The sequence below is a fragment of the Podarcis tiliguerta genome (assembly GCF_965153285.1).
Source record: "Podarcis tiliguerta genome assembly, chromosome: 3".
Lineage (NCBI taxonomy): Eukaryota > Metazoa > Chordata > Lepidosauria > Squamata > Lacertidae > Podarcis > Podarcis tiliguerta.
The window spans coordinates 916,444-939,260 of record NC_139536.1 but is presented as its reverse complement, the minus strand read 5'-3'; the positions used below and the strand labels follow the sequence as shown (position 1 = coordinate 939,260).

General features: G+C 52.2%; 1 protein-coding gene across 7 annotated transcripts in view; it reads left to right on the top strand.

The window, feature by feature from the left end:
- The window catches only part of DTNB (dystrobrevin beta), a 99,523-nt gene that overhangs the window by 57,279 nt on the left and 19,427 nt on the right, over positions 1-22,817 (top strand). For 2 of the 7 annotated variants that reach the window (XM_083432629.1, XM_083432623.1), the window contains exons 10-16: positions 1,736-1,813; positions 6,806-6,895; positions 9,228-9,318; positions 10,522-10,607; positions 11,558-11,671; positions 13,060-13,156; positions 15,189-15,209. In XM_083432629.1, the coding sequence (XP_083288755.1) occupies positions 1,736-1,813; positions 6,806-6,895; positions 9,228-9,318; positions 10,522-10,607; positions 11,558-11,671; positions 13,060-13,156; positions 15,189-15,209 (577 nt within the window). The remainder of the gene's footprint in view (positions 1-1,735; positions 1,814-6,805; positions 6,896-9,227; positions 9,319-10,521; positions 10,608-11,557; positions 11,672-13,059; positions 13,157-15,188; positions 15,210-22,817) is intronic. The other 5 variants (XM_083432625.1, XM_083432626.1, XM_083432624.1 and 2 more) reach the window with 4 other exon arrangements.

Genomic DNA, 22,817 nt, shown 5'->3' with positions numbered 1-22,817 from the left:
GACAGGTAGCCATGCCAGAAATAACAAACCCAGATGAAGACAAAAGGGTGCGATGAACTTGGCTGGGAAACAGGGAAATGAAATTATCTCTTTTGTTACACTTGATGGGTGTTTGATGGAGGGCAAGGAAAACCATGGGGCAGGGTCCAGGATGCTCAGATTCCTGCCACCAGACCTCCCCTTTCATGGTGTAACCATGATGTAACATCTGGTGTCCTTGGTTTTTGTCCAAGGGAGCCCTCAGATTTCTCTGTTAACAGTTGTACATTGACAATAAAAGTATTATTATTATTATTATTATTATTATTTCAAGCTTTGCTGGGTGACAGCTTGAGGCAGCTGCAGACAAGCAGGTTTCTGGTTGCCTATTGAATGTTCTGAGCCTTGTGTGCTTGGTGGAAACCACAGGATGCAAGAAGGGTGCTCTTATGCCGCTCAGGTCCTGCTTGCAAACTTTCCATGGATGCCTCTGGTTGGCCTCTGTGAGAACAGAGTGCTGGACTAGGTGGGTCTTTGGCCTGATCCAGCAGCCTCTTCTGATGTCCTTGCTCCAGTCCCCGAAGGGCAAGTGAGCATCTGCACCTGGCTACTCCCTCTGCAAACAGCTGTGCTTCCCTCTCTCCCTTGCACAAGGTAGCGACTGGCCTGTGACACTTTGAGAAGGACTGGACTGAACAGGAGGAAGTTGCTGAGTTGCCTAACAGAGGGAGCAGAGAGAGGCTTGGTCTGCTGACGGCAGGGATTTTGTTGTTGTTTTTTGGTAGAATGCAGCTGGACACAAAATGTGGAATCGGGAGAAGAATTGTGCAGCTGGGAAGCTGATAATGTGCAGCTGGTGAAATGCAGGACAGGACTTGACATGTGTGTTTGTTGAGGACTTGAATGACTGGCAATGCCAGGGACAGCTTGCACACAAATTATAGCAAGGTAGAAGGCACTCGGTTGTGTTCTCGTCATTTCACAGTTGGCTTATATTTGTTTGTGAGCTGCCTCCAAGCTGCTGAAATGAAAGGCGGTCATAGCAGATAGATCGATGATGATGTCGCCCCAGTGTGCGGCATCTGTGGAAAAGGCGAACGCCAGACAAAGGATCATTAGGAAAGGAATTGAAAGTTGGGCTGCCACCCTGCCGTTGTACCAGTCTATGATGCAGCCCCACTTAGAGTGCTGTGTTCACTTGGGTCAGCTCAGCTCCGAAAGGAGATTGTAGGGTTGGGAAAGGTTCGAAAAAGGACCACGGAGATGATCCAGGGGAGACAGCAGCTCCCCTGTCAGGAAAGGTTGCAGCGCCTGGGAATTCTTAGGTCAGAGAAAAGGGGAGTCAGAGGCAACGTGACAGAAGTTTATAACACTGTGAAGAATTTTATAATTGAAGAAGAATGGTCTACTTTTTAAAAAAATTATAGTCAAATGAAATGGCAGGCAGGATTCGAGGCAGAAGCGGAGGAAGCAAAATGGTAAAATGTTGGTAAATAGACAATTCTGACATATAAAGACATAATGCAATAGAAAAGATTTGAGTACAAACACTGCGGAGGTGGGAGTGGGAAGTCAATTTATGAAACAATACAATTATTTGAGATGAGGATCATTGTGAAAATGTTTGGAAAATCTAATAAAAAATTATACCACAAAAAAGGAAGTGGGGGCAGTCTCCAGCCAGCTGGTTTTCCTCCAGCCCTGCACCATCTCTTGGTCTTTGGCCATAACCAGCCATAAAACCTTTCTGTTTCAGCCCTTCCCGGCCCCTCGCGAACATGAATGATGCCATGGTGACCCACATGTCCTCCGGAGCCCCGACTCCAACGAAAAGGTAGGGATGTGCACTCTGTGAGGGGTGGGAGATGGGGGGGGTCCTCTGGGGGCACTGCAGAGAGAAAGCTGATGAAGGAGCAAAGATGGCAGCTCCTGCTCTGAGTCTTCTGGATATTGCTAAAACCAGGTTTGATTGCTGGTGGTGTCTCTGCTGCTTGAGGTTTCCCCCCATTTGATCCATTTCTCTCCCCCTGGAGGAGGCCCTGGGGTTCCCTGCCAGCTGGGACCAGCCCTTCTCTCTCTCCCCACCCAAAACACCACCCTTCAGGTCTGAATTCCTCCCCCCACCCCCATGACCCGCTGTGCAGAACCTGAAACAATTTCCCAAATGTCAGGAGGCAACTGAGGAGGATAAAACCACAACTGACAGCTGGAGATATCTGATTTGGCGTTTCCCATTGACTCTCTGAAGAGCTTCCCTCCTTTCTTAGGCAAAGATGAATTGGAGTCTTCTTTTTCAGTTCCTTTCGCTTGTTTTTTAATCATCCGTTTTGTCTCCTGCATGTAAAGTCTACGTTTGTTTTGATCTTGTCCCTTAAGTGAGTTTAATGTACAGTCATAGCTCGGGTTGAAGTAGCTTCAGGATGAGTATTTTCGGGTTGGGTCCTGCGGCGGCCCAGAAGTAACTGAGTGCATTACTTCTGGGTTTTGCCGCTCGCGCATGCGCAGACGCTCAAAATGACGTCACACGCATGCGTGGAAGCGGCGAGTCGCGACACGCGCAGATGCAGGTTGTGTTCACTTCAGGATGCGAATGGGCCTCCAGAATGGATCCCGTTCGCATCCAGAGGTACTAATTATAATTGTAGAAGGATTATCCTGACTGGGATGAGCGGTGCTTGTCTCTTACTTGGCCCAGGGAGCTACCTTAGGGACCATTCTCCCATGGGGTTTGAGCTGGCTTTGAAGACTTCTTAAGGGCACAGTGGAAAGGAAAAGAAAGAGGGGAAGCTACTAACCAGGCAATGTTCTCGAGTGGGCATTATCTGGAGCTCTAGGAAGGGGCTGGCTCTGGGAGTAACATCTCCATCTTCTGCTCCATCTTCTCATCCCTGCCTGGGAGGAGGCGGCAGAGCCAGGAAGAGAAGCAGCTGCAATTGGGCAACATCAGAGAGGGCACAGCCCTGGCAGGACCAAGCCAGAACTGGCCCTAAGCTAAGGCACCAAAACGTTTGGTGCTCTTGGAGGGCTCACCCGTGGCTGAAAAATGCCAGGAAAGCCTGGCTGCTCTCCTCTCCTCTGGTTTCCAGCAACTGCTATTCAGAAGCATCGCTGCCAAGCATAGCCATTATGGCTAGTAGCCATGAGGAACCATTACCCTCCATGAATTTGTCCCATCCTCTTTCAAAGCCTCCCAGTCGGGTCAGAGGAAGCGAGAGGCGCCTCTCCCTGCCAGAGCAGCTCTTGCTAAGCAGCTGTGCCTTCAGCAGTCCTCCACCGACTAGACCTGCCTGTGCCATGTTCTCACGTCCGTTTTGCAGTTTTCACCTCCAAGGTTGAGGGAACGAGAATGTTCTGTAAGAAGCACACACTTGAACATTCAAGCAGCACCCGAGCTCTCTGTTTCGTGTAGGTTTCCTGCTGTCTCTTTCAGGATTCAAGTGGAGGAGCATGTTGGTGGAGCAAGTTTCTTCTCGTTCTTCCTCTCTCCCGCTTGTTCTTCTGCCGCTGCCCCCTTCCCATATATCACAGGCTGCTTTTCTGACATTTCCAGAAGGTCCAGATTCTCCTTGCCTCTGCCCAATTGCACATTTTATTAGAAGCCTTGAAGCTCTGATGCCCACATCCGGAGAGCAGCCTTCTCTTTTGATCTAGGCCAGAGGGAGGCCTTCTTGGCATATGCCGCCTTGTGAGCAGTGCAGATTCTCCTGCCACAGACACAAGCTGAGTTGGGGTGGAGCCGGAGCCCACGGCCTCGTAAACGGGAGTCCAGCCAGACCATAACGCATCCAGCAGCTCGCTTTGTGTTTGCTCTGCCCGTAAAGTGATGTCACGACGAGTGTTACAAGCCCTGGTTACGGCCGTCTTGCCTCGGAATGGGGGGGGGGGGGGGCGCAAAGACAGGTCGTGGCCTTTTGTACTCCAGGACCAGAAAGCCGGTAGCGGAGCCCCAGGCATCCCTGAACTCCTGCTTTGCTTACGAGTTCTGGTCTTACGAGGGAGGGAGAGACCATTTGGGCAAGGAGACTTAAAACAGTCTTGAGAAATGTAACACATGAAGATCAGACAGGATTTCTACCCACAAGGCAATGGAGGGATAGTGTGAGACCAGTGTTGAGTGTTACTGAATATTTTGAAAAGTGTGGTGATAAACAGATAGCAGTGAGTTTCTTTAGATGCTGAAAAAGCCTTTGAACTGCCTTTCTTAGAATCTGACCCATGAGTTCTAGTCTTATGAAAGAGGGAGAAACACTCTTTCCATTTTCTCAATGCCGTTCACAATTTTATTTACCTCTGCCATGCATCCCCTCCCCTCACCTTTTCTCTCTCCCCAAGAGCTCGAAAAATTGTAATTTTTCCTCATGGGGCAGATGTTTCATTTCTTTTTCCCTTTCTGAACCTTTAATTCAAGCCTCTTTGCTTGGGGGGCCACCGGCTTTTGGGAGCTTGTGCCTCTGCCACCCTGAAGTTCTTGCTTTTATTATGTATTTTGTATTTTTATCTTGTATTTTTATGCTGTGAACTGCCCTGAGATTTACAGATGGAGCGCGGTATACAAATTTTAATCGTCATGATCAGGGTGAAACATGTCAGCACACAACCACTAAGTTAAAACCCAGCCCGTTACTAAAAAAAAAAAAAAGGCTCCCTGGACAAGTGAAAAGTTCTCCATCTGTTGCTGAAAGGGCATCAAAGTTTAACGTCTGGGTGGCGAAGATGAAGAGCCACATGCCCCCCCCCTCCGCAAACATTCACCCAGCTCAGGAGCAGCCTTGCTCCCTCCAGGGGATCCTTCCTCCTCCTCCTCCTCCTCCTCTTTTGTCTTGCTCAAGATGGGCCGTTGCCTCCTGGAAGGTCCCCCATGAATCTTACGGGGAGGGGGGGCCTCCTTGTTTATGACTTTCCACTGCCGCTAAGCCCAGCTTTATGGCGAGGCCATAAAACACTGCAAGCGGCGATTGAAGTCAGCTTGGAGGTGTAATGCCTTTAAAGCATGATGCGGGGTCAGAGGTGAGCCTTGTAAAGAGTCTCATGCCATAAAAGTAATTGGGGAAAGGGAGGCGCTCCAAATCGGAGAACAATCTTTGTGCGCCGGGGAGAGAGGAGGCTGTGTCTAGAGCAGCCGGTTTTGTGCACCCCAGGAATAGCTGGAACCGCAACTCCCATCACCCCTGACCATACTGTCTGGGGCTGATGGGAGCTGTCCTCCAGCGACCTCTGTGGGGCAGCAGGTTGGGAAAGTCTGGCTTAGAGCAGACAGAAGAAGAGTCTGCTGGATCAGGCCAGTGCCCCAGCTAGTCCAGCATCCTGTGGACGACCAGATGAGTCAATGGATCTGAAGGGCACTCTCTCCCCTCCTGCAGCTTCCAGCACCTGGGATTCAGAAGCATTGCTGCCTCTGACAGTGCAGGGCAGAGCAGAGCCGTCCTGGCTAGGAGCCAGCGATATCCCTCCTCCTCCATGAAATTATCCAATCTCTGTTTAAAGCCATCTAAGGGACACTGGTTGCGCTGTGGGTTAAACCACAGTGCCCAGGGCTTGCCGATTAGAAGGTCGGCGGTTCGAATCCCCGCGATGGGGTGAGCTCCCGTTGCTCGGTCCCTGCTCCTGCCAACTTAGCAGTTTGAAAGCACATCCAAGTGCAAGTAGATAAATAGGTACCACTCCAGCGGGATGGTAAACGGTGTTTCCGTGTGCTGCTCTGGTTCGCCAGAAGCTTAGACATACAGGCCACATGACCCAGAAAAACTTTCTGTGGACAAACGTCGGCTCCCTCGGCCAGTAAAGCGAGATGAGCCCCGCAACCCCAGAGTCGGCCACGACTGGACCTAATGGTCAGGGGTCCCTTTACTTTTAAGTTGGTAGCCTTCTGTGGGCTGTGCACTGCATGAAGAAGGACGTCAATGCAAGAAGACTCTTGAGAGTCCCATGGACTGCAAGAAGATCCAACCTCTCCATTCTGAAGGAAATCAGCCCTGAGTGCTCACTGGAAGGACAGATCCTGAAGCTGAGGCTCCAATACTTTGGCCACCTCATGAGAAGAGAAGACTCCCTGGAAAAGACCCTGATGTTGGGAAAGATGGAGGGCACAAGGAGAAGGGGACGACAGAGGACGAGATGGTGGGACAGTGTTCTCGAAGCTACCAGCATGAGTTTGACCAAACTGTGGGCGGCAGTGGAAGACAGGAGTGCCTGGCATGCTCTGGTCCAGGGGGTCATGACTAAACGACGGCGGACACGACTAAACAACAACAACAGGGGAAGGAAGGGAGTGAGGAGCTGCTGCTTAAGAGACAAAAAGTGTCAAGGGGCATGTCTTTGCCAGAGCGGGGAGAGGTGGAAGCAAGCAAATCTTGTTTCCTCAGCCGTGTGGCAGAGAAGCAAAGACCTCTCCATTTGTGCACAGAGTCTGGCCCAAGTGAGCTGGAAGCAGAGGCTGCTCCTGGTTCTCTCCTCATTATGGGACCATTTGCGCCAAAGGGGGGCGGGGAGCTCCTGCTTAGGCACACCTGGGGCAGTGTTTGCATTTTGGGACTCCTCAAGTGCTGCGTCCTCCTCCCTCCTTGCGCAAGAGTCTCATTTTGCAGAAACACGGCTGCTCTTTGCCTGCAGGTTCCAGGTGACATGGGCAAATACAGGAAAATCCAACTCTTTCTCCTTGCCACCGTGATTCCACACTCTTTCCTGCACATTTCCTTCCATGTTTTGAATGTTTTTTAAGTTTCCTTATTTTAATTGTTGCTTGCCATCATTTGCATTTTCCCGATTGCCCTCATCTTTTTATTTCTGTCGTGTTGTTTTGCCTCCTTTGCTCCCCCCCCCCCCCCAGGTTGCACTACAGCCCGGCCCCCTCCAAGCGGCTTAGGGATGAGCATGCCCTGATCGCAGCCTATGTGAGCCAGCTCCAGAGTGGCGCACGGTCAGTCTTAGGAGAGGGGGGAGGGCAGGGGGAGCCCAGGAACATGGCAGTACCATGCGCAGCTGTGCCCAAAGCCCTGAGTAGCCAGCTGGACCACCACATAAACTGAAACTTGCACATGGAGAAGGGCCATGAGGCTGCAGCACTCAGTGCCCCAAAGGGTGCACGTGCATGCATTGAATCTGGGCGCATGGCCCAAAGAGGGTTAGTTTTTAAAACCGCATTCTTTGTAAGCAACTTAATGAAAAAAGCTTCTAAATGTTTTTTGAGAGTCCTGAAATATTGAGCAGTTCCGAATGAACCATCTGTAGCCCATGGTTCAAACAGGGCTCTCTTTCTTTCCTGCCTAAATTTGCTGAGTGGTTTCCTCTGCGATAATGACTATTTCACCTTGATGCATGGTTTCAAATTGAGGAAGCAGCCTTGTTTTGGGGGAAGAGGGAGCCATGATTGTATTTGTAAAACATGCAGCCTGGCTGTGTTGTGGGTTAAACCACAGAGCCTAGGACTTGCCAATCAGAAGGTCGGTGGTTCGAATCCCCGCGACGGGGTGAGCTCCCATTGCTCAGTCCCTGCTCCTGCCAACCTAGCAGTACGAAAGCACATCAAGTGCAAGTGGATAAATAGGTACCACTCTGGCGGGAAGGTAAACAGCGTTTCCGTGCGCTGCTCTGGTTCGCCAGAAGCGGCTTAGTCATGCTGGCCACATGACCCGGAAGCTGTACGCCGGCTCCTTTGGCCAGTAAAGCGAGATGAGCCCCGCAACCCCAGAGTCGCCTGCGACTGGACCTAATGGTCAGGGGTCCCTTTACCTTTACCTTAAGAGCACAGAAGCAGCAAAATTCAGTTAAACAGCAGCAGCAGCAAGGCTGTTTCGTCCTTTTGAGTTTCAGAAACAACCTCCTTTCATCTGCTTCGAACTTGGTGCCCCAGGAGCCCAGCACATGGGTGCATGAGGCTCTGGTTTGCAAAACGTGTGCTCACCATTGTGTGCAGAAATGCACACCCTCCCTGACCTAGCGAGCAGCTTTTTCACAAAGGAAAGCCCAACGGAAATGAAATACACACCACCACTTGCTCGCCCCACACCTTCTCACACACAGCCCAACAGCCAGGGTCCGTCTTTCCCAGAGGAATTAGGGGGATGCCACCTCCCAGGGCATCTTCACCCTAAACAGAAGTCGGGACCCAATTGTGTTTAAGATGGATCTTCCGTTGGGTTCACTTCTGCTCGGCAGGAGATTTGGTTGCTGCGTCATTTTAAACAGGTCAAGTTTCGTTCCTTTTTATTTTTACGCATAGGAAACCATCCCAGATGACTCAGCCGCTCCTCTGGTTGGTGCTGCGTCCAATCAGTTCTGCTTTGCCACAGCTGAAGCCCCTTCAGATTTACAGCCTGAGCGCTCAGTCCAACCCCTTCATCCCATTTCTTCTTCTGAAACATAAGACTCCCATTGTCCAATTCCTCTTTCAAGTTGGTACCAGCCGTATATTCCTGAGGCCTTTTGCAGACTCCAGCTGGCTCCCTGTTCCCCACTTTGCTCTGGCCATTTTGTCATCTTTGTGGCGCTTCAGATTTGCAAAGCGCTTGGCAGCTTGCCCTTGCAAAACAAACAAACCCACGTTAAAACCAGTTAAGACAAACACAAGCTGTAAGAGTTTAATAACCCATCAGAGATTCTTCCAGATCCCGCCTCGCTAAAAAGAGGCCCCAAAGGCCCCAGACATTCCACCTGCTGACAGGGCGGGGCCACCACCAAAAAGGCCTGCCCTCATTTGCCACCCTCTGGACCTCCATGAAGAAGGGCCTCAGTTGACGACCGCAGGGTCCGGCTTGGTTCACATGGGGAGAGGTGGCCCTGGAGCTTTTTGGGGTTCTGAGCCACATAAGGCTTAGATAGATAGATAATTTATTATGGTCAAAGACCAGCTCGCATAACACAATAACAACAGTGTTCATAAAGATAAAATATACAATCAGAGCAGATCGCAGCAATAGCTCATGAGTTAACATTGAAATATATACACACACCTGTACAACTGAGATTTGGGCTACCATAAAAATTGACCCTGAGGCACCCCAAAGGGCGACTTCAGCATCTCCCTAGTAAGCTATTTTATTCTAGAGGATGATCTGTGCCTACAAATCTGGGCAACTGATTTGTCAAAACCAGAATGCTGACTTGGGCCTGGGAAGAACTAGCCCACTTTTGATGCTGGTGTGGCAGGAGGTAAGGTGGGAGGGCCCAGACTCCTGTCTGGCGTTGGGCAACCGCTGGCTGCCTTGCCTGACTGGCGCTCACACTTGTTGGCTTTCTCTCCCCGCCCCCAGCAGCGTCCTGGACAGCCCCAGCCGGCTGGACGAGGAGCACCGACTCATCGCCCGCTACGCTGCCAGGCTAGCTGCGGAAGCTGGAAACGTGGTAAGCAGCCGGTCCGGCCCCCTCTCTTGCTAACAGTTTCTCTGATGGTATGCTCTGCTGCTGCTTCCCTGGGCAGGTGAGCTGGCAGCGCTCGGCTTCTTTCGAAACATGCTGCAGCAATTCAGGAGGAGCATTTTATGTGGCTGAGTCTGTGTCCCTCCAGTCAGTTTCGTCACGTTGCACCACAGGTGTGGCGCTCAGATTGGGAGTCACAAAATTAGTTGGAGGCTGGGCTGGAGCCACGCTGGCCCCCAGGGAGGCTGCCTTCCAGAGAGTCAGCATATTGGAGCAAAGAAAATCTTGCATGCTTGCTTACGCTTCGCGGTGTTTTCAGAACAGGTTCTCTGGGTGGTGTACAACTTTTCTGTTAAAAAACAAAACAAAAAGCCACACCATAAAATATCAAAATACAGAACATAAAAAGGTTAAGACAGCATCAAAATTAAATCGATAGCGGACAACAGTAGCGCCCCCCGGGTCCGCAAAGCGCTGAAGTGTTTTTTTTAAAAAGCCTGGTTTCTAAAAAGGTTGGAACTGGAAGCCTGGTTTCTAAAAAGGTTGGAACTGGAAGGACCACAACACAGGCCCCAGGTGAGCCTCTCTGGGGAGGGCATTTCGTAACTAGGGTGCCACCACTGAAAAGACCATCTCCTTAGTAGCAACTCCCATAAGAACCCGAGACGAGCCAGCTGGATCAACCCATCTGGTTGGCCGCAGAGAGGGCAGAATGCTGGTCTACAAGGTCCAATGGCCTGATCCAGAAGGCTCTTCTTATGTTTCTTATGGAGGATCTGCCCCTGGGGACAAGGCACTAGCTCAGTCAGTAGAGCATGAGACTCTTTATCCCAGGGTTGTGCGTTCAAGCCCCACGTTGGGCAAATAATAATTTTATTATTTATTCCCTGCTCCTCTGGCTGGGTTTCCCCAGCCACTCTGGGCGGCTCCCAGCAGAACACTAAAAACAGAATAAAACCTCAAACATCAAAAACTTCCCTAAACAGATTCCTGCATTGCAGGGGGTTAGACTAGATGGCCTTTGGGGTCCCTTCCAACTCTACGATTAAACAACAACCTGATCTGATTTCCTTCCCCGTCTTTACCACCATCTCCCCAGCGCTGTTGGTGACGGGGAGGGGGCTGCTCGCGTGGGTTTCAGTGCTGGGTCCTCGTTGAGCCCTGTGTGTCTTTGGGGTCTCTTGACAGCCACGCCCACCCACAGACCTGGGGTTCAACTTCGATGCCAACAAGCAGCAGCGGCAGCTGATAGCAGAGCTGGAGAACAAGAACAGGTAAGGGGGCTCAGGGGGCGTGGAGGAGGGGGAGCCGTCTGGCCTTCTTTGGGCTCCTGAGCAAGAGATCGTCTCCCTTCCCCACTTTCCATTGCTGCTGCCTCCTGGTGGGAGTTCTGTGGACGGATGCTTTGACAAGGGGGCAGCCCCACAATGCAGCTGGTGAATTTTGCAGTCCTTACGCTCCATCAGCTCAGTGAAAGGTTTCATTTTTTATTTTTGCATAAGAAAGTTGGGGTGGAGAAAAATGAAGGCTTGGTGTTTTAAAGGGGCATGCAAAATATTCATGCCCTGGCACGGCAAAGAGAGAGAGAGAGAGAGAGATGGGGGAAGAGTGTGGACAAGGTACCCTCTGTGCCGGACTCTGGAAGAAGACGGGGATTGGACTGATTGACCCCTGGGACCTCATAATAATAATAATAATAATAATAATAATAATAATTTATTTATACCCTGCCCTCCCTAGCCAAGACCGGGCTCAGGGCGGCTAACATCAAATATAAAAGCAATTGTTTGAAATACAGCTTACAAAACAAGATTAAAATACAATTAAAATACAACATTAAAACATTAAAATGCAGCCTCATTTCAGTGGAAACGCAATCAACTCTTCCAACTCTACAACTCTGTGGAAGTTGAGGGCAGCCCATTCTGCCCCCCCCCCCGGCCTGGGGTCCACACCTGTTCAGAACTAGGCATTCCACAGGTGGGTCTCCTATAGCATTTTTTTTTCTAGGCTGTATCTCTACCTGATGATACAAACCCACCCAAAAATAATTGGGTTGTGTGTGGGGGTTGTGCTGCAGAATCCTGCTAGGCGGTCAGATTGCAGCCCAGCCAAGGCCAGAGTTCGCTGACTCCACTGACATATTAAACCCTGTTTAAACTCCTTCCCTGGGAGTTTAGAAAGCAAGAGGGCTAATGCTGGTTTCTTTATTTTCCTTGCACAGAGAGATTCTGCAAGAAATTCAGCGGCTGCGGCTGGAGCACGAACAGGCCTCTCAGCCGACACCAGAGAAAGCCCAGCAGAATCCGACGTTGCTGGCGGAACTGAGGCTATTGCGGTAAGAATGTCGGGGAGGGACGGGACCCCAGGAGGGAGGTTGCTTGCACAAGGGTACTTATTCACGCAGCAAACAGTTCAGCTGTGGAACTCCCTCCCACAAGAGACAGGGATGGTTGCCAGCCTGGATGGTCAGGGGGAAAACAATGCTGTCCAGGGTTGTAAAGACTGTGGAGAGAATAATTGGGTGCGCTCTTCCCACCTTGGATCAAATCTACGCTTCCAGGTGCCATAAGAAAGCTGCAGAGATAGCGCAGGATAGTGCGCACCCCGGAAATTATCTGTTTCAGCTTCTGCCTTCTGGAAGAAGGTACAGGGTTATAAAGACCAGGACTAGCCGCCTGAGAAACAGTTTCTATCCAAATGTGATTTTGGTTTTAAACACAGTGTAAGGTAGTCTCTATGGGAGTATATTGTATTCAATTATGGGGTCTCAGAGTTTTTGGGGGCAAACCAGGCTGGGATAGCTGGGATAGCAGGCTTGTTGGTCTTGAAAGACCTACACTGGCTCCCAGTACGTTTCCAGGCACAATTCAAAGTGTTGGTGCTGACCTTGAAAGCCCTAAACGGCCTCGGTCCAGTATACCTGAAGGAGCGTCTCCACCCCCATCGTTCTGCCCGGATGCTGAGGTCCAGCTCTGAGGGCCTTCTGGCGGTTCCCTCACTGCAAGAAGCCAAGTTACACGGAACCAGGCAGAGGGCATTCTTGGTGGTGGCGCCCGCCCTGTGAAACGCCCTCCCACCAGATGTCAAAGAGATAAACAACTACCTGACATTCAGAAGACATCTTAAGGCAGCCCTGTTTAGGGAAGTTTTTAATGTGTGACATCTTAATGTATTTTTGGTCTTTGTGGAAGCCGCCCAGAGTGGCTGGGGAAACCCAGCCAGATGGGCGGGGTACAATATTATTATTATTATTATTATTATTATTATTATTATTATTAGTTTCTGAATGTCTGGTGTAGATTTTTTTTTCCAATTTTGTTGTTCTGTATGGGACAATGACAATAAAGATTATTGTATCGTATCGATGGCTTGAAAAGAGGATTAGATGAATTCAAGGAGGAGGTGGCGGCGGAAGAGAGGGCCGTCTTATGTTCTTCTGCTGGTGGTGGTTGGCAGTGGCAAGCAGACTGAACGAGCTGGCAGTGGCAAGCAGACTGGACAGACAGCAGAGCTGTGCCCGTCTCTGATTCTGTGCCACCTTTACCCAAGGCAGAGGGCTTTTCTTCACCCTCACAACTGCCCTGCAAGGCACTAAGCTGCATAAGTATTCTGCCCATGAGGATCGGGAAGGATAGGGGCCAAATTTGCAGGCCGCTTGACCTTCTTGGAATACCAGCGGAACTGCCCTCCTGACAAACTGGCCCCTTCTCCTTCTCCAAACAGGCAGAGGAAGGATGAGCTGGAGCAGCGAATGTCGGCCCTTCAGGAGAGCCGGCGGGAGCTGATGGTGCAACTGGAAGGGCTTATGAAGCTGCTCAAGGTAAGGCCTGCCGGCGCTGGGCATCCCCTCCTCAGCACCTGCCAGGCAGGCTGTGCATCAAACCTGTGAGAAGCCCTTTCTGTCCTGCCTTAGGCTGCGTCAGACCATCCTTTTCAACCGGCAGCACTGATCAGGGTTGGACTCAAACCCTTCCAGCACTCAAAGCGGGGGCTCTGCCTGCCCATAGCTGCAGCCCTGGCCCTTGCCCTGGGAGAAACCACCTCCAGAGGGCTGTGCGTGAGATCCAGCCTGCTCTATCATTCAGAAGCCCCTTCATACTTGGCCAATGGAGCCCCCAAGAAGGGCTGCCCTCGTCTCCCTCGTTGTCTTTTGTCCCTTCCTGCAGAGAAGGGATTTGCCTGCAGCATCTTGCAGGTGGCGTGGGTTTTTAGAGGTCCTCTAGTCCAGGCATAGGCAAACTCAGCCCTCCAGATGTTTGGAGACTACAATTCCCACCATCCCTGACCACTGGTCCTGTTAGCTAGGGATGATGGGAGTTGTAGTCCCAAAACATCTGGAGGGCCGAGTTTGGCTATGCCTGCTCTAGTCCAACCCCCTAGGGCTCAGTGATGGAAATCCAGTGCTAGAAGCATCCTCTGTGCTCAGGTATCTGTCCAGCTTCTGCCTGAAGACCTCTAGCAGGGGAGATCCCAGCCCCCAGACCTGCCCCCAACTCGTTCCATTATTGCTTCTCCTTAGGAAGTGTTCCCCCCTGATGCTTAGCCCAGTAGGCCCAGCAGGAGGAGAAGCGAAAGAGTCTTTCCCCTCCTCCTGTGTGATGACAGCCTTTGGGGGGGTTAAAGGTGCTCTGCTGTGTTGGGGTGTGGATAGATGCCAGGAGAGGATATACCGTATTTTTTGCTCTATAAGACTCACTTTTTCCCTCCTAAAAAGTAAGGGGAAATGTGTGTGCGTCTTATGGAGTGAATGCAGGCTGCTTAGCTATCCCAGAAGCCAGAACAGCAAGAGGGATTGCTGCTTCCACTGCACAGCGATCCCTCTTGCTGTTCTGGCTTCTGAGATTCAGAATATTTTTTTCTTGTTTTCCTCCTCCAAAAACTAGGTGCGTCTTGTGGTCTGGTGCATCTTATAGAGCGAAAAATACGGTATTTATTAGATATTCTCCTTCCTTCCTCACGCTTGTGAGTTCAGCAGAGTGCACCCCTTTGCAGCTTAGCAGGGAAGCTTTGATAGACTACTTTTAGCCTTTTCATTTAAGGATTCCAGGGTGCTTTAAGGCAGACTGGATTTTCCTGGTATTTCCCCCTTCGAACAATAACCGCGCAGTCTTGTAGAAGGTAAAAATAACATTTACTCACTCAGAATACCTGTCAAAGAGTAACCAAATACAGCAGCTTTGTTCAGGCAGGCTCAAAATAGTAATTCAGCTACAAGGACATAAGTAAATCTAGTTTAAGTCTGAGCACGGAGCTCAGATGAGCAGGTGTTCTCACATTGCTGGCAGAGAGGGAAGAGGAAGAGGTGAGAGGCAGGTAAGAGAAAATACATGGCTATGGCCTCTCCTTGTCAGGGCACAGAGGGCGTTCTCTCACAGACAAGCTCACAGGAATACGCAGAGCTTCAGCTCCCATCATGTGCCTATCTAACAAAGCAGGAATTGTTTGTTTGCCTATATGTTAGATATCCCACATCCTGTCCCCTGCTCAGTCCTCTGAGTGTTCCCCAATCCTTCAGCCCTTCCTCACGTGTCTTCTTTCCCACCCAGGTTTCCTGCATGCAGAGCCCGGACCTCACTCCCTGCCCTTCCCTCTCTCTCGCTGGACCAGGGGCCCCTAGACTCAGCCTGTAGCATCCCCGGGAGGGAAGCCAGAGGCAGCCGTGATGGTCTCACGCCCTGCCCTCCTGCCTCCCTTCCCTGTGTCCTCCTCCTCCTCCCTTGGTGTCCTTGAGTGTCAGCAGATGTGGGGGTTCCTCTTGGGGATCCCTGCCTGTGTCTGTTCCCCCCGTCCTGATAATGACTAACTGTCCTCTCTCTTTCTCTCACACCTTTGCTTACTGCCAACCTTTATAGGAAGAGGAGCAGAAGCAGGCAGTAAGTTGTTGCCCCGTGAATCTTTTCTTCCCTTTGGTTCTGCATGAAATGACTCTGTGTGGCACTTTCTCATCCTGGCGGGGTGCCCAGGAGGCAAGTGGCGCAGAGCCACCTTTGGGTGCCCAGTGCAGGATGAGGCTGCTCCTGCCTCCCGCAGAGTGTGGGCTTATTAACCCTTGGCACACCAGCTTAATTTCTCAATGTGTTTATTTCCCAAAACGTAAGACTAACAAGCCAGTCCCAGTTTGATTTGTGTGCGCGTGCATTTAATGAAATGTGCATGATTGACAAGACATGGAAATGCAGAGGTCCTCCCGTGTTGCTCTGGTTGCTTTTTCTGCCCTAAGGCACCTGATTGTCCCCCGTCTTTGGGAAATCCTTGCATTCTCCTTCCTGGCCTCGCGCACGACTCCACGCATGGAAACAGACAGCCCTGTCTGGCCCTGCATCCTGCTGCCTTGACAAGCCTGGCTCAGCAAAACTGTTTCTTCCGGGGTGGGACCTCCTTGTTGAGCATCCGTCTTGATTTGTTTGCACAGGGATTATGCAGAGGTCCAGAGACGATGCAATATTCAGATTGGTTTTGTGTGGAGGTTGCATGACAAGGTCTGCTTGTGTGGGTGGAGACTTTGCTCTGTCCCAGCTCCTGCCAACCTAGCAGTTTGAAAGCACTCCGGTGCAAGTAGATAAATGGGTAAAGGATCCCTGGTGGCGCTGTGTTCTAAACCACTGAGCCTCTTGGGCTTTCAGATCAGAAGGTCAGCGGTTCGAATCCCCACGACGACGGGGTGAGCTTCCCTTGCTTTGTTCCAGCTCCTGCCAAACTATCAGATAAATAGGTACCGTTGTGGCGGGAAGGTAAACGGCATTTCCGTGCATTCTGGCTTCCATCACACTGTCCCGTTGTGCCAGAGGCGGTTTAGTCCTGCTGGCCACATGACCCAGAAAACTGTCTGCAGACAAATGCTGGCTCCCTTGGCCTGAAGCGAGATGAGCGCCTTTGACTGGACTTAACCGTCCAGGGGTCCTTTACCTTTACTCGTTTTTTAAACCTTCTCTGTCGCTTGCTTAAAGGTAAAGGTAAAGGGACCCCTGATCATTAGGTCCACTTGTGACCGACTCTGGAGTTGCGGCACTCATCTCACTTTATTGGCTGAGGGAGCCGGCGTACAGCTTCCGGGTCATGTGGCCAGCAAGACTAAGCCGCTTCTGGCAAACCAGAGCAGCACATGGAAACACCGTTTACCTTTCCGCCGGAGTGGTACCTATTTATCTACTTGCACTTTTACGTGATTTCGAACTGCTAGGTTGGCAGGAGCAGGGACCGAGCAACAGGAGCTCACCCCGTCGCGGGGATTTGAACCGCCAACCTTCTGATCGGCAAGCCCTAGGCTCTGTGGTTTAACCCACAGCGCCACCCGCGTCACTTGCTTATCTGACACTTATTGGTGCAGATGGGTGCCAACCAACCATTTGTGCATTTCCCCATCACTTTCCTAACTGCAAAAAATACTTAAAAAACAAAAAGTAGACTTGTTGCCCCAGAGTGCTCTAATCCACATTAATTGCATAGACCTAAACTTCCAGTGTGCAGCTGAAGCCCTGACCATCTGCAGGAGACGGTCCCTCCCCACCTTATTCCTTCTCAGCAGTTAACTCCGAATCCCCTGCAGAGGGAGCCATCCTTCTTTCTTAGGCGAGCAGCCTTTGGTGCTGGTGCAGCAGGATGGAAGCCAGCTGGTGGAAGCGCCAAACCTCTGGCCTGCTGGGGCTTCCCTTGGGGATTTGCAAAGACTGGGTTTGGGGAAGGAGAAGCACGTTTTCTACATCTGTTGCAAAAATCTCCCTAAGCGGTGCAAAGAGGTGCCTGGAAGCCAAGAATGAACACTTCCCTTCCCTGTTGAAGCCCGGCTGACCTCCTGCCTCCGTCAGGCTTCAAATGCGCAGAGCCTCCAGATGACTTCACAGTTCTAACCTATCATAGTTTCTAGTGAGCATTCACATCTGTCGAGTGCTTCCCCTTTTCATGACACCTTAATGATGTTTACGGGGCTACTTCTGGTTTCAGCGCCGTGCGCATGTACGCAATCTCACGTCATTCGGATGCGTCTAAATCGGCAGTTCATTTATTGTGAAAGATTATGCAGCTGCTTCTACAGCACCGGATCCCAACGCACATCAATGTAGCATCTAGGCAGCTATGCCCAGATCCGCTGTCTGTGGAGCCGTTGCCACAACTGGGGACCACTCTCCCCTCCACCAGCTCATCATGTACCTTCCCCTGACGGGCTGTGCACATACAGCCAGAGACTGCGCCTGTGTAGAAACTTCCTCTGCTCCTCCCACTTCAGTCACCTCCTGGTTCTGGGAGACAGGATGCAGGGGAGGTTGGGGAAGCCCCTGGCCCTTCACTTACCTCTTCCTCCTCTTCTTCCAACCCCTCCTGTGCTCCACCCTCCAGCTCTGAAGCTTCCCCTGCCGCTGCCTCTTGCCTCCTGGCCAGCACAGGTCCCCACAAACCACTGCCCCCCTCTCCCAACTCCAGTCCACACTCATCAACCTCTTGCCAGCCCCTGACAACACCTGTTGAACAAACAGAAAGTGGCCATTTTGGTGTGTCTTACTTGGCATGGAGGGGGACGCGGGTGGCGCTGTGGGTTAAACCACAGAGCCTAGGACTTGCCGATCAGGAGGTCGGCGGTTCGAATCCCCACAACGGGGTGAGCTCCCGTTGCTCTGTCCCTGCTCCTGCCAACCTAGCAGTTTGAAAGCACGTCAAAGTGCAAGTAGATAAATAGGTACCGCTCCGGCGGGAAGGTAAACGGCATTTCCGTGCACTGCTCTGGTTTGCCAGAAGTGGCTTAGTCATGCTGGCCACATGACCCGGAAGCTGTACGCCGGCTCCCTCGGCCAGTAAAGAGAGATGAGCACTACAACTCCAGAATCGGTCATGACTGGACCTAATGGTCAGGGGTCCCTTTCCCTTTACTTGGCATGGAAGGAGCACAGGGGAGAGACCTGCCCCCTTTTGCAGTTCCTTCCCAGGCCCCCTGCAAAGCCACTTCCCCAAACCACTTGCACTTCCCTGCTATTCTGGTGGGAACAATCCCCTGTCCATCCGCAAGGCAAAGCAAACTTTGCCTTTGGTCAGATTGCAAAGAGGCTCTTCCCCATGTGACTGCTGGCTACTGACCTTTGCAAGGACCCCTGGAACGTGGCCGGGCTGTCTGGCTGCTACTATCAAGCAGCCCCCAAGGGGAATTGTCTCTCCTGCTTATCATCACAAATAGCCCCCAGGGTGGAGAGAATACAGCCCTCAACGCCGGCTGGGCACCTGGGTCTCATAAAAAGCTTCAGAGTTAAATATTGACACGTTTCACTCCAGAATGTGGAAGAATGGGCTGCCCCTTTCAAGTGAGCTGCCTGCAGACTTTTGAAACTCCCATTTCTGTCTCATGGGGAGGGCCCAGAGACCGGGCTAAGCCCCAAGGAGTTCCCATGGCAGCCTGGCTTGCGGGGGTGGGGTGTCCCCTGGTCTAGCTGTGGGAGGAGAGGCTCCCCATAGAACTTAAGGTGGGTTTATTTTGAGATCCCTGTATTTCAGAAGGGTTGGACTAGATTACTCAGGGTCCCTTCCAACCACATAAATCTCTTGCTGAGAAGGGGAGTTAAATGGTGGGTTGTATGTTGTATGTGATGTAAAGGTGCTAGGTAGGTAGAAGGAGAGAGAGAGAGAGAATGTTTCTCCAAGCACTGAGTTAACAGTTTATTTTTCCAAACTAGATTTGGGAAAGAGGATCTGCTCCCACAGATCCATTTTTCCATGACATCATTGTGTGGAAGTACTCAATGCACCCTGAGTAGACTGCAGTTTGCCACGTCCAGAGAAACCTGGAAACGTGGTTCGGATCAGCTCTCCGTCACAGGCCTGGAGGCGGAGTGTTCACCAAACTCATTCAGGGCACCGAGTCCACGTAAAAATTGCCGCAGCCACGTAAAAAGCAATTGATCCTGGGAATTGGCCCCTCTTGTCCTCCAGGCCATGAGCGCCCAGTTTCTCGGCACAGCCTTTTCCCACCTCTCCTTTCATCAGGGTTTGTGGCTGTTCCGTTTATCTCATCAGATGCCCCGACTTCCCCACTGGTGCCGCTTCTTGAAAAACCTTAGGAATAAGCAAGGCCTGGAGCCCAGGGTGCTTTTAGCCTGGGAGCCATGAAGCTCTGCTGAGCCCCCATCCTGGCTTCCGAACTGTAGGAGGCCTTCCTGGGAAGCTGTGGGCACTGAGAACCAAGGAAGAGCCCTCAGCGTTGGTGCAGAGAAAGGCCTCTTGGGCTCAGCTGCTGAATCCCACGGGAGAAGAAGGCTGGGTGGGGAGCAAGGAAGCATCACATGACCACTGCGGTGGGAGTCTTATCTGAAGGCAACGCCCCATGGCTTCTCTGTATGAGGAATCCAGTGGTTTTTTTTGATTGCTGGTCCCATAAAGCGGAAAGAAGAGAACTCTGAACAAACGGGGCTTTGTGATGTTGGGTTTGGCACAGCTGCCGAGTATCTGAGGAAGAAGGGTCTTCAGCCAAGCTGCTGAATGGGGCTGGAGCCTCTGCGTAGAGGCGGGGGGGTGGGCTTAGCCTTGGAGATGCTTTAGCGGGGTATAGAGTGGCCTCGATCCCTGTCACAAAGGCCAGACGTTGCTGCAGAGGAAGAGGAGGAAGTGATGTTTGCTGACAGGTTACTCAGAAGAACAAGCCTTGCTGAGCCAGCAGGGCTTCTGCTCGAGCAAGTATTCTCTCTATTTGAGTTATTTGAGAGCGTCAACAAGCACATAGAGGTGATCCAGTGGACATTAAGGTACATGGGTTTTCAAAATTCTTTTCAGAATGAACTGCACCAAAACTCCCGAGTAATGGAATAAGAGGGAAGGTCCCCTTGTGGATCAGGAATTGGTTATGCAGCAGAAAACAGACAGCAGAAATAAATGGATAGTTCTCCAAATGGAGAGGTGTAAGAAGTGGCTTTTTGGGGGGTTTCTGCCCAGAGATGCCCCTCAACTGATCCAAAGGACGTGCCCTTTCCTCCTCCCCCTCCCTGGAGGCACAGGGGGCCAGTCTTGCGACTCCCAGTTTGACCACAATGGCATTGGGCACTTCGCAGCACATCAGGTGTGTAGTGATGGTCCGTCCCGTGCGCAAGGGGTGTTGTGCTGTGGATTTCTGCCTTGTCTCAGGCCCCTGCACATAGCTAGCCGTGCCAGGAAGCTGCCAGGTTGACAACTTCCTCCATGAACCTTGGGAAGACGTTTGGCATTCCACAAGCTTCCCCACACTTCCGCAGAGACCACCAGGCCCGGGGCCAGGGCCTTTGCTTGCCCACAGACGTCGTCCTGGTGAGGCTGAAACTTCCCTTGAGAAGATGGAGCTCAGGCACTGGCTGTAGATCAGGAACCATGCTTGTGCTTTTAACTCGGGTGAGCTTGGCTTGCCCTGCTTGTCTGGCTGGACTCCTCTGGGGCAGTTTCAAGCCTCTTTCTGTGGGTCACTCTCTCTCTCTCTGAACATGGTGCTCTCCAGACGGGGTCTAGCCTGTGCCTCTGTGGAGCCAGCGCTGGACGTCTTGGGCTGCCTGTGGCCCCTTCTCCCTGACGGGACGGGCGCTCCATGCCCTGCCCAGGCAGCCCTGCTGGAGGGCAAAGGACAGTGGCGGCCCCTTCGCTCAGAGGACCCCCTCTCTGTTCCCGGACAGTCGGCAGTTCCCGCTTCACACAAGTTAATCATTAGGGCTGCGATGGAGTTTGCCTTCTCCCTGCCCTGGAGCCCCACTCCCGCTTTGCAAGGGAGGAGCCTCTGCCTCGTTTACTCTGGCCTGGAACCCTTGCGTGCGGCCAAGGGGAAGGGGAAGGAGCGAGGGCTGAGCAGGGGGTCTGCAGGCCCTTTTCCCAAAAAGCCAAACGAGCTGCTTCGCATTTCTGCTGGGCTCCTCTCTCGGGCGTGTGCGTGCAAGCCCTGCTGCTCTGTCCTTGACGTTCTCCGCCATCTTAGCTATTTCTGGCTCCCTCGTCCTGCCGCCACGGCGGCAGCCCCCGCACCCCCCAGACTCCCCCAGCACCACAGCTGCTGCAAAGGCCCCGGACGGATGAGCTTGCGTGCCGGCGCGCTTTAATTGAGTTACGCAATTCTGAGCAATTAAACGCAATCTTCTGCCTCGTAATCCCGTCGATCCTGCCTGCTTCCCCCCTCCCTCCTTCCCATGTGTTTGATTAGACAGCTGTGCTTTTTTTGGGAGCTGCCGGTGCCAACAGAGGCCCAAAATAGAACATGCGAAATGGACGGTGCACGTCTGCCTGCCTGCCTGCCTCCCTCCCTCCCTCCCTTCCTCTGCCCCCCCTCTACTGTACATTGCTGTCCGGGTGCCAGGAGCGCATGCTGTGCCCCCCTCTCCTGGCTGCGCACACAAGCACCTTTCCCTCTGCCGCCACTGCCAAGGCGTTTCTGCGCAGCCCTGGCGAGAGGCAGCAGCCGAGAGGGTGATGGCGCTTGTTTTGTTTAAGCATGCAGCGGCAGAAAGCAGGGAATTGTCCTCCCCAGCCATCTGCTCACCTGGCTGCCTTCCATTCGCTCAGGAGACAGCGGCGTACGTGGGGATGAAGAGCCTCTTTCATTCCGTTGCCATGATAACAGGGCCGGTTTCGGAGTTTTAGCAGGGAAAGGGTTATTAACGCTTTGGGGAGAAGAAAGGTTATTAGGCTGCTGGAGTAACAGGGATTGTTCCTGGAAGTTTCGCAGCAACGCACAGAAAGGGGAGACCAGAAGCACGAAGGGCCCTTTCGGAGGCAGGAGCCGCAGCTGGCGGGGGCCACGAATAGGAGCCGCCCGCTGCCTGCCTTGCATGGGCTGCTCACCCAAAGCACTCCTCTAGGTGGAAGGCTGGCTATCAGGGGAGCCCTGGGGAATCAGGCCAGTGGCCCGTCTGGTCCAGTTCTCCCAGTGGCCAACCACCTGCGGAGGGCAGAGCAGAGCCATCCTGGCTGGTGGAAATCAAGAGCCCTTTTCCTCCATGAATTTGTTCAGTCTTGTTTCAAATAGGTTGCCTTCAGCCTGGTGCCAAGCAGCTCAAGGATTTCTGGCCGTGCAACAGAGCTTTTTCTCCCTCTGCCCCCCACTGCCTCCCGAGTACCCCCTAAACCTGTTCTTCGACTTCCCCTAGCTCTCCGGAGCAGATTTGGGAAGTGGGGAAAGGAGGGAAGTCCTTTTGTGCTAACAGTAATCCTTGTGCTGGCAGGATGCGGGAGCTGAGTATCACCCAGGGCTGCAGTGCAAACTTTGCCTCCAGAGGATCCCCAGTATCTCCAGTTGAAAGGGGTCTCTGGTGGGTAGCAGGCCTGAGCACAACCTCAGCTGGGAAACTGGAGAGAGAAACTGCGGTCAAGAGGAGGCAGTGCTAGGCAAGGTCAACCAAAGATGTGGCGTCATGAATCCATGTCTGGCCTCCTGGATGGTAAAGGGGTGTTGTTGTTGTTGTTGTTGAGTCATTTAGTCGTGTCCGCCTCTTCGTGACCCCCTGGACCAGAGCACGCCAGGCACTCCTGTCTTCCACTGCCTCCCGCACTTTGGT